This window comes from Larimichthys crocea, chromosome VII (assembly GCF_000972845.2).
Source record: "Larimichthys crocea isolate SSNF chromosome VII, L_crocea_2.0, whole genome shotgun sequence".
NCBI classification, from domain to species: domain Eukaryota; kingdom Metazoa; phylum Chordata; class Actinopteri; family Sciaenidae; genus Larimichthys; species Larimichthys crocea.
The window spans coordinates 20,827,561-20,839,696 of record NC_040017.1 but is presented as its reverse complement, the minus strand read 5'-3'; the positions used below and the strand labels follow the sequence as shown (position 1 = coordinate 20,839,696).

The window sequence follows — 12,136 nt, the reverse complement described above, 5'->3', positions numbered from 1 at the left end:
TAACAAGCTCTCAGTGTCCTACATCAGTACTGCATGTCACTAAACCACTTGTCAAAAAGACTCACGCTGATAAATATTACAAGCCATTGCACAATTGGCCTCGGGACATGTAGAGAAATGAGGATACAGACTCTTACCTCCAGGACTTTGGGACTGCCCTGCCTGCCCAACGTGCCCAAGATCAGGCCCCACCTCTGGGCCGATCGAGCCTTGTCAATAGCCTGGAGCCTTAAGGCACGCATGGCCTCGTGGTCATAGTACTCCCTGGTGAACACCTTACTGTAGGGGTCATATCTATGAACAAACACAGTGAGGAAAAAAAGAAAGAAATACACACAGATATGAATAAAATGTGTGCAGAAATATAAATACACCAACCGTATTATACACATTACTACCTATTGTTCAGGTGTCAGAAATGCAAGAAAAGATGAAAAAATCCAATCATGAAAACTCGTCAAGTATGACAGGAGTTAGTGTATCTTAGGGAAAAATGGAGGTATTTCTGAGCATCTAATCTCCTTCTCTCCGGTACAAGGGCTTCACTTGAGATTAGAATCTTGTTTATGAGACAGACCTGTGATCTGTGCGGCAGTGCGCGGCTATAACAACACAATTTCATTTTGCATACAAACAAGACCTCATCAAAATAGAACTTTATCCTCACAAAACGTTATCATGGCACCGCATTAAGGGGAGTGATTACGACTGCATGGGGGTCTTGGATTTGAATAATAACGTTAGAAAATAACTTTTCTGTGCATAAATCATTTTTTCTGAGCACCAAGTATGTTTTAAGTATGTATTTGTGAAAATATTCCATTTACATGTTACTCTCAAATTGTGTAAAAACATTAGAGCTGTAATGCAAATTTACTACAATGAACATTTTGTAGATGATGTAGTAGTGACAATGTACAATACCTGTAGGCAGGGATATCTGGGTTTGCAATCATGATTGACTCCAGGTGAAATCTTCCATCTCCCAGATAACTAGAGAAAAACACCAATCAATTCATTGTTAGAGGTAAAAATAATAATAAAGGGAACTGGAGAAAACTAATTAGTGTGAAGGAAACACCCTCTAGTCAATCAAAATCCAGTGTGTAACAATAACTACTAATCTATTATTGTCTAATCCTCTCCACCAGCTTTCTTTCTAGCTCTCTTGTTTCTAAATCCATTCCTCTCTGCAGCCTTTTAATACTGGACACCAGGCAGAAGACCCTGTGGCCGAGGTGGAGGGTCTGCACATCTTTCCTGTCCTGGAATGTGACCCAGACGATTGGATCATGTTGTTTACAGAGAATTCAAGCCCTTCCAATTAACCCAGGGTCTGGTGCTGGGGATTCACCAGAGCCAGAGCGGTGGGAGAGTTCACAAATGATAAGTACTTCGGAGACACGGAGGTGCCTGAAAACACAAGCTCGGGCAGACCGGCAGTCTTACGTAAACCTCCCCTCTCGGGTTCAGGCTGAGAAGGATCCTGCTGTTAGTGTGAGGGGGCTCGGGTCAGAACCTCTACTCATTACTGTACAGTCTCTGTAGGCCTACTGAGACAGGACATGCAATTAAACCCTCTAATTGGCCAGCTTTTAAAGCAGCTTGGAACAGGATGTGGGTGTTTGCCATATAGGCTACCTGGAGACATGTCTAGCCAAGACTTTATTTATAAGTGTGTGTGTGTGTGTGTAAAAGCATAGATGTATGTGTCCGTCTATTTGTTTCACAAATGACCATGAACAACACACAATGAACTCAAGCAGCACGCCTCTGTTTCACAACTGTCTTTGCTTAGCAACATCCACGGCTCTCATATAATTATGTTCCCGACAATAAGTCTGCTGCCCTTCAGCCGTGGTTGCGCTCTCTGGCTTTAAGTCTGGTGTGCTCGACTCCCCCTGTGATCACAGACCCGCCATCCATAATCTATTGTTCTCTGTAAATGTGCTCTCACTCTAATGGCAGTGCTATGCGTCTTTGCGTTATGCAACGCCGTATCTTTACATCCCCATCTTCATATTGCTCTATTCCGAGTGAGAGCTAGGGCAGAGGCAGATAGAAATGGTCGACTGATCACTTATTATTGCTCTTTTCAATGCGCTTTTTAGCTTTTAAGAATACTTTTCTTCGTTATAGAAAAGGAAATAAGACAGACCAAGACCTTTCTAAAGCTTCCAGATGGGCCTCAAGGACTAATAGACCACTACTCATTCTCCTAATGCTCAAGCAGCTCAAAGCTTAGGTACAATGCAATTACAAGTATCCCTTTTTGCAGCACTGACTCATTCCTAATTAATGTAAGATAACCCCATGTTAAATATTAATCCATTACACTATCAAAAGTGATGAACAAATCCATGCACTATTAAAAGGAGCTTGTTCTGTGCATATAGTGGATAATCAATACTTTAATAGTAAACTACCAAGGCAAAAGGAAGCTTGTTAATAGAGGGAAACTATTACTCACGAGATTTGGATACAGCTATCACAACAAAATAAATCTTTTTTTTTTCCATTCAGGTGAAATTAGGGATGCTCCTGATGACTAATTTCAACATTGATTAACTGTCAACTAATCTAAGTCCAATCAAACTCCCTGTAAACACACAAAATCCAGGATTCACAAGTTAGTCTGTTAGCCCAGTATATCCTGTTATGGCATCTGATGCCGCCTGGATTCACTTAAAGACTTGAACAACAAAGTGTAGCTAAAAGATCAGGAAAGATAATGTTACCTTAGCTCACTGAACAAGTATTTTATAATGATAAAATTATAATTAATGATTATTTTATAATTGCTAGATTCTCACTAATTAACGTCATTGTAACTGTCCTTTCCCCCCGGATAGTGTCATCTCAAACCAATTTGTTGTGCCAAGTTAAATGGGTAGAAATTGACGGACAGATCCGAAAGCAGACCACTTATAAAAGGATGACATCTGGTGCAACCATAGTATAGAAATAAAATCATTAATGATAAATTTAATCAACTCGTGTTTCTGGTGTCAATTAGCAATGGTAGCAATGTTTAATCTCGCACATTCCTTATTAAAATTACATACAGTTTGGTGGAGTGGGCTTTGCTATACCACAGAGGGAGGGAGATACAGGCCGCTTTAGATCATGTCTGTGTGTTGTACATGTGTATTGGATGTGTGTGTGTGAGTGTGAGTGTGTGTGAGAGAGAGAGGCGTGTCAACTCTCAGGCAGCCTAATCGATTTTCCCCCATCACACCCTTACACACCCCGACTCACACATCAAAGACAACGTGCATTGGATTAGTAGGTGAAGCACACCCTAACCCTTCCACTTTCACTTCTTTTACATGTGCAAAGACACACACACACACACACACACACATGCATACACATACACACACAGCTTTCCCTCCCATAGGGCCCAGCTTATGCATATAGCAAAGCTCGTCCTTGTGTAGCCATTTTAATCCCATGCACTGGAAGGTTTTAATCACATGAACTAACACAAGATGTGTGCGGATCAGACATACCGGGTGATGCGCCCAGACATAATTATACTTGGGGAATTTCTTCGACTCACTGTGCGCCCCGCAAAGCACAGAATTCTCTCTGCAGCAGAGCCACACGAGATGTATAGACACGCAAAGTGGCTGCGGAGGTGTTTGTTGCCTGATCTGTTACTTTGCCAGAGCACTCTCCTCCCTGCAGCACGGAGAGGATAAGCATCACTTTGACAAGTCTCACACGCACAGTGTTTATGCTGATGTAAAAACACTGAAGAGATCCTGTTTTAGGACGCGCGCAGCTACATACCGGATTCATCGTCTTTTTCCCCCCACTTAGAGGAAACGAAGGGGAAAATAAGAACACAGGCTGAAACTAAAAATGTAAAGACGAATGCTGACATGTCGCACAGTTTAACAATTCCCGCCATGAGTGTGTGCCACAGTGGGTGTCAGACTTTATAAAAAAGATTTCTTTTAAACGTTGGCGAGCATTTGGATGTATTGTGGATGTATTGAAAACAGCCGAAAGCGCCCGTGTCTATCTGGTTTTGCACAATTCAATGCTTTGCACAGTGCGGAGGTATTTTTAGCCTTGCCATTCTGGATCAGCATCTGGCTTTTTCTGCCGGATGTACCAGAGGCCTGGATCGGCAGCACGTAGACAAACCTAGCTGTCACAGCTAGCTACATCTGGTGTGACTGGTGTGATGTCACACCGATTCTTCCTCATGTAACAAGGCTGAGCATGGCGATGGCAGCGGTAATTATGGTTGCTTGTGAGAGGGAGAGGCGGCGTGTCTGAGTCAAGGCTGGATGTCTTTTGTTAGCTGAATATCTCTACTAATTTAGAGGAAGAAAATACAGGCTGGAACCGTCAGGTGGGAGAAAAGAGGAAGAAGGTTTCTTACATGATGGCATTGACGTTGCGCTCCAAGCGAGGAGAGGTACAGCCCAAAATTTCTCCTGGTGACAGAGGTCGACACTGTGGGACCAGCACGTCATACTCTGGTTTGAGGGCTGTGCTCACAGCCTGCAGCATGAAGGGAAGGAGAAGGAAAGTTAAGTTTTCACCAGCTCACCCTTTACCCTTTACTTGTTTTGGAGGAGCCTCAGCTTTGGAATGATTCTCCAAACTCAGATCTATGAGGCAAAGTCTGAAACTAACTCTTGGATGTCCTTCGTGACTTGTACACATTATTAGAGGTTAAAAGCAAAATGGAAAGTATGTGCTAAGACATGCAAAAAGAAACAAGGGAAAGAGTAGAGAGCCACAGGAAACGGTGGAAAAGCCTTTCCAAACACATAAATGGTGATACTAATTAAAAAAGAGGGAAGCATCAAAAACAGAAAAATTTAAAAAATAAATATGCTAAATATGAGCACAAATACAGGCACTAAATGGCATGAAAATCAGTTTAATGAGGAATTAGTTTCGTCTAAACCACGCATGTAACCTATTTGTACGCAGTGTATTTTCACCTGCTCAGTCCTTATTACTTTCATTTCATATTCACACGTAGTGATTGGATTATCAAGTGGGCTGCGTTGCGTTTCAGCATGACTTCCCTTGAAAATATTGTGAAATTGTTTCAATATGTCGTCATGTTGGCGGCTCACATGTAAAACACTCTTTATCAACAGTGAAAGCATCCCACTTTTCTATTTAAGGTTTATGTTATGACTTATTTATGCTGCCACTTCCTGCTTTTTCATAAACATTGTGATGCGCCAAGCTTGAAATGAATCCAGAGAAGCTGCTGATCCAAGGCATTTTTTTTTTCATGTTTGTGCTGCCACTGAGTGCCGGTATTATGTGAGAAATGAAAAAGAAAAAAGCGAGAAATACTTCTATGCTAAACATGTGTATTTAAGGAGGCTCCCCTCGTTTCTTCTTTGTATTAATGAATACATAACAGCAGAGACGGAGGGCACAGAACAAGGAAGGAATTGAGGCAAGATGTGAAATATGTATGCAGAGGGGGGGGGGCAGGTCGTCAAAAGATGAAGGACCGACAAAGAGCAATGACGCAAAGAATGAGAGAGGCCGGAAAAGATTACACTGAAAATGTGCCCCTAATGCCTCGGTCACACTTCATGACTTTCAAAGTTATCAGATCGCTGTTCGGTCCACACTACACAACTTTCTGTCTTGTAACTGGAAATCCTGAAGTCATTGTGGTTTGCGCACTACATGACTGATCACGGGGCGGGGGGGGGCACAAATTACAAAGTTCTTCAGTAGACGGGAATCCCTTGCGAGTTTGGGTGATGAAAACACAGATGAGAAGCGACATGGGAAAGGATGCAAGAATATGGGTAAGAAGATAAACTGGGATACATGCTTGTTTAGCCAATTTGCCTCTGATCACGTGTCACGCATGAAACTAGTTCCTTTGTCGATTTAACTCCCAATGTGGATGGATTCATGTGCTAAGCTCGACCACATGGCACGCCATATTAAAAAACAATAACAATAAAGAGATAAGAAGAACATCAACAGACTAACAGGGGAAATAAATATTTTCTGAAAAGAGGGCTCGAACACTCAAGAATAATCAACTCTTCCAAACTCCTACACTCATTTGAGCAAAGTGATAAAATGAGAGCGAGCAAACAATTACAGCTTAAAAAAATAAATAAATGAGCTACTCTGCCTGAAGGTGAGAGCGATAAATTGAACGATTTAAGGCTAATTTAAGAGACTCCGCGGGGAATACGAGTGAACTCCGAGCTTCTCCCGCCCATACTGCGTGAACTCGACAATCCTACGCTTCTTAAGACAGGAGGCGGAGGCACACATGCATACAATACACGATTACAGGCAAAGAGACATAGGCGCACATGTACACATAGATGCGTTCAAACACCCCGACATAAAATATGACCCACACGGGCAGAGCGTGGTTTAAAAATAACCGGTGGATACATTAGTGGAGAGTGGTGTTGGCCCAACACAGCAAATGAAAGCAGCAGAATGCATTATAGAACAGAGAGGCAGCTATCCTGAAAAAAAAAGAAAAAAAAAAAAGGATGTTCAACTTAATACTATATAGCTGCTGCCACTGCTTATGTAAAGAGCAGAGATGAGCACAATGCTGAACCGAGAGGCCTTCCAAGTTCATTCCACCTTTCAAATCTAAAATAACTGCTGCCGGCTTTCTCAAACCCACACTTGAACTGAGCTTAAGTGTGGACCGAGAGCTTGTTCATGAAAGCCAGGAGCCAGAAAAAGTACACTGTACGAACGCACAGGGGTATGTACTGTACGAACAAAAATACTTGAGTAGTAACAGAAAACACACAGCGATGATTATTCAGGTAAAGATACAAAATCACTGTAGTGCGTCAGCTCTCTCTCTCTTGGACACAAAAATGGACTCACCCACGTACACACACACACACACACACACACACACACACACACACACAAAATCAGACAGACCCGGCGCTTAATCACCTGCAGTGCTGCAACAAACTGAATTGTGCTGACGAGTGCCAGAGATTGTCCAGGAGGGAAGTTGAGCTTGACCGTTTCCAGGAAGTGTGCATTGTCCATCTGGATATCCACAAACACATACAGCATCTTAATGCCTGCTGTGGAGTCTATGGGGACTGCAGAGAGACAAAGACAAAAGAAAGACAGATGAATAATTTACTCTGTTATGTCAGGTAAGCCTGCAGTCTATACACTATTGATGGTGCCTCAAACATTAACACACAGTGCATGTTCATCGATATAACTATATGGAAACATCCACACACACACACTCACACACACAGAGCTCACAGTAGGCGCCCGTATGATATAACTGAAACTCACTCAGTGTGAATCTCTGGCACGTTGCAGGAACTGATGCGAAGACCTCAATTATTTAGGGAAGGAGAGGGACACATGCGATTACTATTAATGCCATTAATTTCACAGGCCATTTACTACGCAGCCGGGCCTGGGAGAGGTAGCTCGAGACGTGCTGAGTTAGATGCTGAAAAAGTAAGCGAGAGTCCAAGAAAACATGGGGTAAGGGCACGGGGAAAGGAAGGAGAATTATCGTTCGCGCTGATCATCGTAATTATTCTTCCTCCTGTGTTACATTTAATTTTGCAGATCAAGACCGAGGGGAATTTTTTTTTCTTTTCTTTTTTTTTGTTATGATTAAGCAAATGGCCCATTATGATGCAAATGTTTTACGAGTGAGTGCAGCTCACTTCATGGCCTAGATAAAAGGAATATTGAGAGAGAGAGAGAGAGAGAGAGGTAAGGCAGCAAAAGCACGGTAAGCGGGGCATAAAACAGATCTGCGAGATACATATCTTTACAAAGGGCTGAAGGCAGATGGGATGGAAAACAGCAGTGAGGAATGAGAAATTCTTATGAAAGTCGTCTGGGAAACACTGGAATCCAATATGGGGGGGTGTGGGTACGTGATTTAATAATCTACTATATAAATTACAAAAGATGGGGTAGGGAAGAGAGGAATGGAAAAAGTAATAGGATACTGTGAGTGTGTGTGAGTGTGTGTGTGTGGATGTGTGTTTGGGGTCTGGGAAAGGGGGGTGGCTTGTCAATTAACTGGCAACACAGGTGATGAATGGGCTCACGTCTCAGCAGTGAGGGAAGGCAAGGAGATGGATAGGGATATAAAGAGGTGGGCTTTGCTGCAGGCCACATGTTGAGAGAGAAACCAAGGAGTTAAATATATCATGAGGTTAAAATGGGTTGGAGGAGTTAAAAAAAAAAGAAAAAAAGAAAAGACTGAGGCTAACAGCTGTCTGTTGCTTGTTTATGGGCACCTCCAAAACATAAAGGGCAAAGAAGAGTGACATCGATCTGTGTTCACGTTAGCACGGTAGCCTGAGAGCACTTAGACGCTGCAATTAGAGACACAGTCAATGAGATGGACAGGACTCACTTGACCCATCAGTGGTTTTATCCATCTGTGTGTTAAAGCAATAAGGTCACCCGGCAAAGATGCTTATTAGCGCCTGCATAAACAAATATGTACGTTCATAAAAGCTGCAACTAAGAAAAGGCGGGACGTGATGGTTTGTTTTCAAATCAATATGTACTAAACGGTTTCATTCCGCGTTGTGCACGCAGGACAGCGTGCGCCTTTATTTGGCATCTTCAATGCACACTGTGACTTTGGCATCACTCGAATGCAACGTTAGATGAAAGCCTGAAAACAACAACAGTGGAGGACAGCGGTAATGGAGTTAGTGGATGATTCATCGTCATCTTCCATACAATTTTCAGAGTACACTGCACATTTTTTGAATTTTTTATTCAATTTAAATTAATTATAAGCAGAAACCAACACGGCCAACTCAAAAACAAAACAAAAGTTGGAGTAGGAGAGAGGACACTGGGACTCGGGAGAGGAAATGAGCACCTGTTTATTGCAAGTCTGAAACTAGAGTGAAGGAATATGATATTTTATGAATTCTGTCTTTTTGTGATCTCTAATTGTAAGGGTTAATTTGTTTCCACGTCCAGAGTTGTATCGATTGTTGACGACCATGAATTCAGATGTTTTCTCCGCCTCTTCCCAAAATGACATCCCGATCTTGTTGTGAAAGAAACACACTCGCCCACACACGCTGAAGTTCACAAACAGAGCATGGAAACAAGTGTTGTCACATGTCAGTGTGTCCTGATATAAGATGATTTGTCGTTGTTGTTTTTTTATCATCGCTGTACGATAACAAAAGCAATTAGCGATGGCCGATGAACTGTGAATGCACTCCACCTGAATTTTAAAACAGGAGGAGAGAAGAGCTGAACTTCATCTGTGCCCAATACATTCTGAGCAGATCTATCTTTAAAGTGATTCAATGTATCAAGAAAAAAACCCCCATCTTCATCAGATGAGCCATTAAACTTATTTTAGCAAATTAGAGACAGTTACATCACACCATGCAACGAGCACAATGTGTTCAGAGCGGAGCAGAAGGCGGTCTTAAAAAATAATAACAATCTGAGCAGTAAATTAGAAATGTGACTTGCAGGCTTGCAGTGTGAATGTAGCTACAGTGTTTTCATTGGGTGTAATGTGCATTCTGGGATAATAGAAGTAATAAATATCCAGTAAAACACATCTACGGATGGGAATTGTTAACTGGCCTGTTATTTAAACCCAAGTGTCATGCTGCCCCACATAAAGAAAACTAGCTCAAACTAGGCTTGGTGCCTTGGGTAGGTTTTTGCTTTACAAAGCTCTTCTAAAATGAGTCATACCACCAAAATAGTGAGAGCTTGCTTGAGATGTGAAGAAGGTCCAGTAATACTTTCGACTGTGGCAGCTGGCCTGGCATTATCTGAGTGAGGCTGACATAAATTGACCACAATGAAAGAAGTGGAAAATAAAGAAGTAAGTTGAATTTTGTTTACTCTCTCGCCCACTCCTTTTTTCCTTTTTCATCTTGCTGGTGTTCAAACTACTGAGCTATTCAGCTACAGACATGTTTAAACCTCACCTCAAGACTGAATAAAACCCCCATCTGTTAAACCAGCGAACATTATTATAAGTTTAAACACACAAAAACGTGTTTTTATTATGTTGCCCATAGTGTCCTGTTTTACAGTGACAAAAGGTGAGGTGGCACCATTATTCAAAAGCAGATAAGGCAGATGAAATGAAAGGGGAATAAGCACAGGACAGACTGTTTCTGTATGAGTCAGTCAGACACTGTGTTTTTTTAAATCTGCCATCTTGAGATGATGTCCTCATGATTCAGTGATGAAGGTCAGGAACATACGTGCTGCCGCCCTTATACTAAGACTCGTCCAATTTCTGTGAAACTGTCTTCTGTCAATTAACATCTGATCTAACTTCACGACCCACAAACAACTCATTTTAGGCGTCTTTATCTCTGCTATTATTCGGTTCCTTGAAGCATGAATGGGAACGTGTACACATCTTATCCCTTCGGTAAACATACACGCACACAGACACAAAAAACACAAACCAACACAGGTTTCTGTGTATTAAAATTCTGTTGGCTATTTCTGGTATTTGGAAGAGTTGCGGTTGTTCTGGCAGGGATATATCAAAACTATTGATTTAGCATTTCCTCCCATGTTCTGCAAGAGACAGCGGGCGTGAGGGTGAAGGTCCTTAGGAGCTGCATGAGGTTTTCAAAGGACGGCTCTAATGCATGTTCCCCATTGATCTGCTGGGTAAATGTGATGTCCAGGCTCCAAAGGTCTGATATGCCTTCCGTACTAGAGCTGGGCAGGCTGCACTAACTAGTTATGCTTTCCGCTGATCGATAGCTCCGTCTGTCGGCTTGTGCTTTGACTCTTTCATGCAGCGCGTCCTGTTTGGGTCCTGTGTGGTATAATCTGTATGCAGAGTGACAGGGGAGACGTACAAACATGCACACTGACGAGACACTCACTGAGACAACTGTGGCCGTAGTGCACCATGAAATCGGCTCCCAGGGCTCGGGCGGTGAAGTCATCCACGCAGCAGGCCCCGTATGTCACGTCGCCCATCACTATGGTATCTGCCTCTGTGAACCTGTCATATACACACATAGAGACACTAATCAGCGCAGTCACACACCGTATGCACACCCTGTCAATCTTTACCGCCGTGATCAATACACAACGTATATGCCAGGCATGGTGTGATGATGTGAGAGCTAAATCAGATCAATCCCAGTTGCTGGCGACAGAGTACACTATATTGTATCTGACAGCAGTGTCAGTCAATGACTGAGTCTCAGCATATCAGGGTGACGCACTGTTATTCTTTTGCTCCTCATGTCCAGCAGTAAAAAAGGCCCAACTGTGACGCAAGCTGTCTGGTAGTCAAAGCCATGGAAGATGAGGGTTAATAGGTCATCAGTCAGCCTGGCCACAGACAGGAGGGTACACAAAGAGGAGAAGAAGTAGGGGATGAGGGCTAGGGCTGGTACACATAAGCAGATTAGACTTTGAAGGGGCCTTGGCTAGACTATCTATGACCTGGATTTTACAGCACATCTGCCTGCAACAGGAGTAAAAGCCTTAGCAACAGTTCGTATTTACAGCAATGGAATAAAGAATTCAGACTTGATGCTCTATGCCACAAGTAGGTTGCACAGTGCACGTGGGCCTAACGTTCCACTTTAAAGTTGTAATAGATAAAATAAAAAAAACCTGAAAAACATGGTCTTCTTGAGAGGAAAAGTGCCAAATTACACAGACATCTGTGGACCCGGCTCCGTTAGAATGAATTGCTGAGCGCGCTAGAGAAAAACAAGCTCTTTCTTTTATCGCTCTTTATGGGCGAATAAAATGCTAAGTAAAGCCATAAAGGCTAAGTAAAACGAATAAAGGGTGAGCAACAGGGAGGACGCCCCAAATCAACGGAAAGCTTGAAGGCACTGTCGGAGAGGAAGATGGGTAGACGGGGGGGTGGTTGTAAAATGGTAGTTGTCGCCAGGTATTTGTGGCTGTATTTTGACAGATTCAGGCTAGACAGAAGGGGTTGAATAGAGATGAGAGGGAGGGCTTGGGGAGAGGAGAGGAGTGATAAACAGACATGGCTGCACACCGAACAGCAACCGACAGACTCTTAGTAATGTGTCTCCTGCTGCCCAATCTTTCAACCCACATCCACTCTCTCTGTTTATTCCTCGCCCTGCTCCTCGAGAGGGGCTTC

The 12,136-nt window shown here is 42.8% G+C and overlaps 1 protein-coding gene across 2 annotated transcripts in view; it reads right to left on the bottom strand.

Annotated features, from left to right (window-relative positions):
* Positions 1 to 12,136, bottom strand: part of dph1 (diphthamide biosynthesis 1) — a 55,420-nt gene that overhangs the window by 11,604 nt on the left and 31,680 nt on the right. For both annotated transcript variants that reach the window (XM_010736667.3, XM_027280711.1), the window contains exons 4-8: positions 10,887 to 11,008; positions 6,946 to 7,100; positions 4,397 to 4,518; positions 925 to 993; positions 138 to 294 (exon numbers count right to left, since the gene is read on the bottom strand). In XM_010736667.3, the coding sequence (XP_010734969.1) occupies positions 138 to 294; positions 925 to 993; positions 4,397 to 4,518; positions 6,946 to 7,100; positions 10,887 to 11,008 (625 nt within the window). The remainder of the gene's footprint in view (positions 1 to 137; positions 295 to 924; positions 994 to 4,396; positions 4,519 to 6,945; positions 7,101 to 10,886; positions 11,009 to 12,136) is intronic.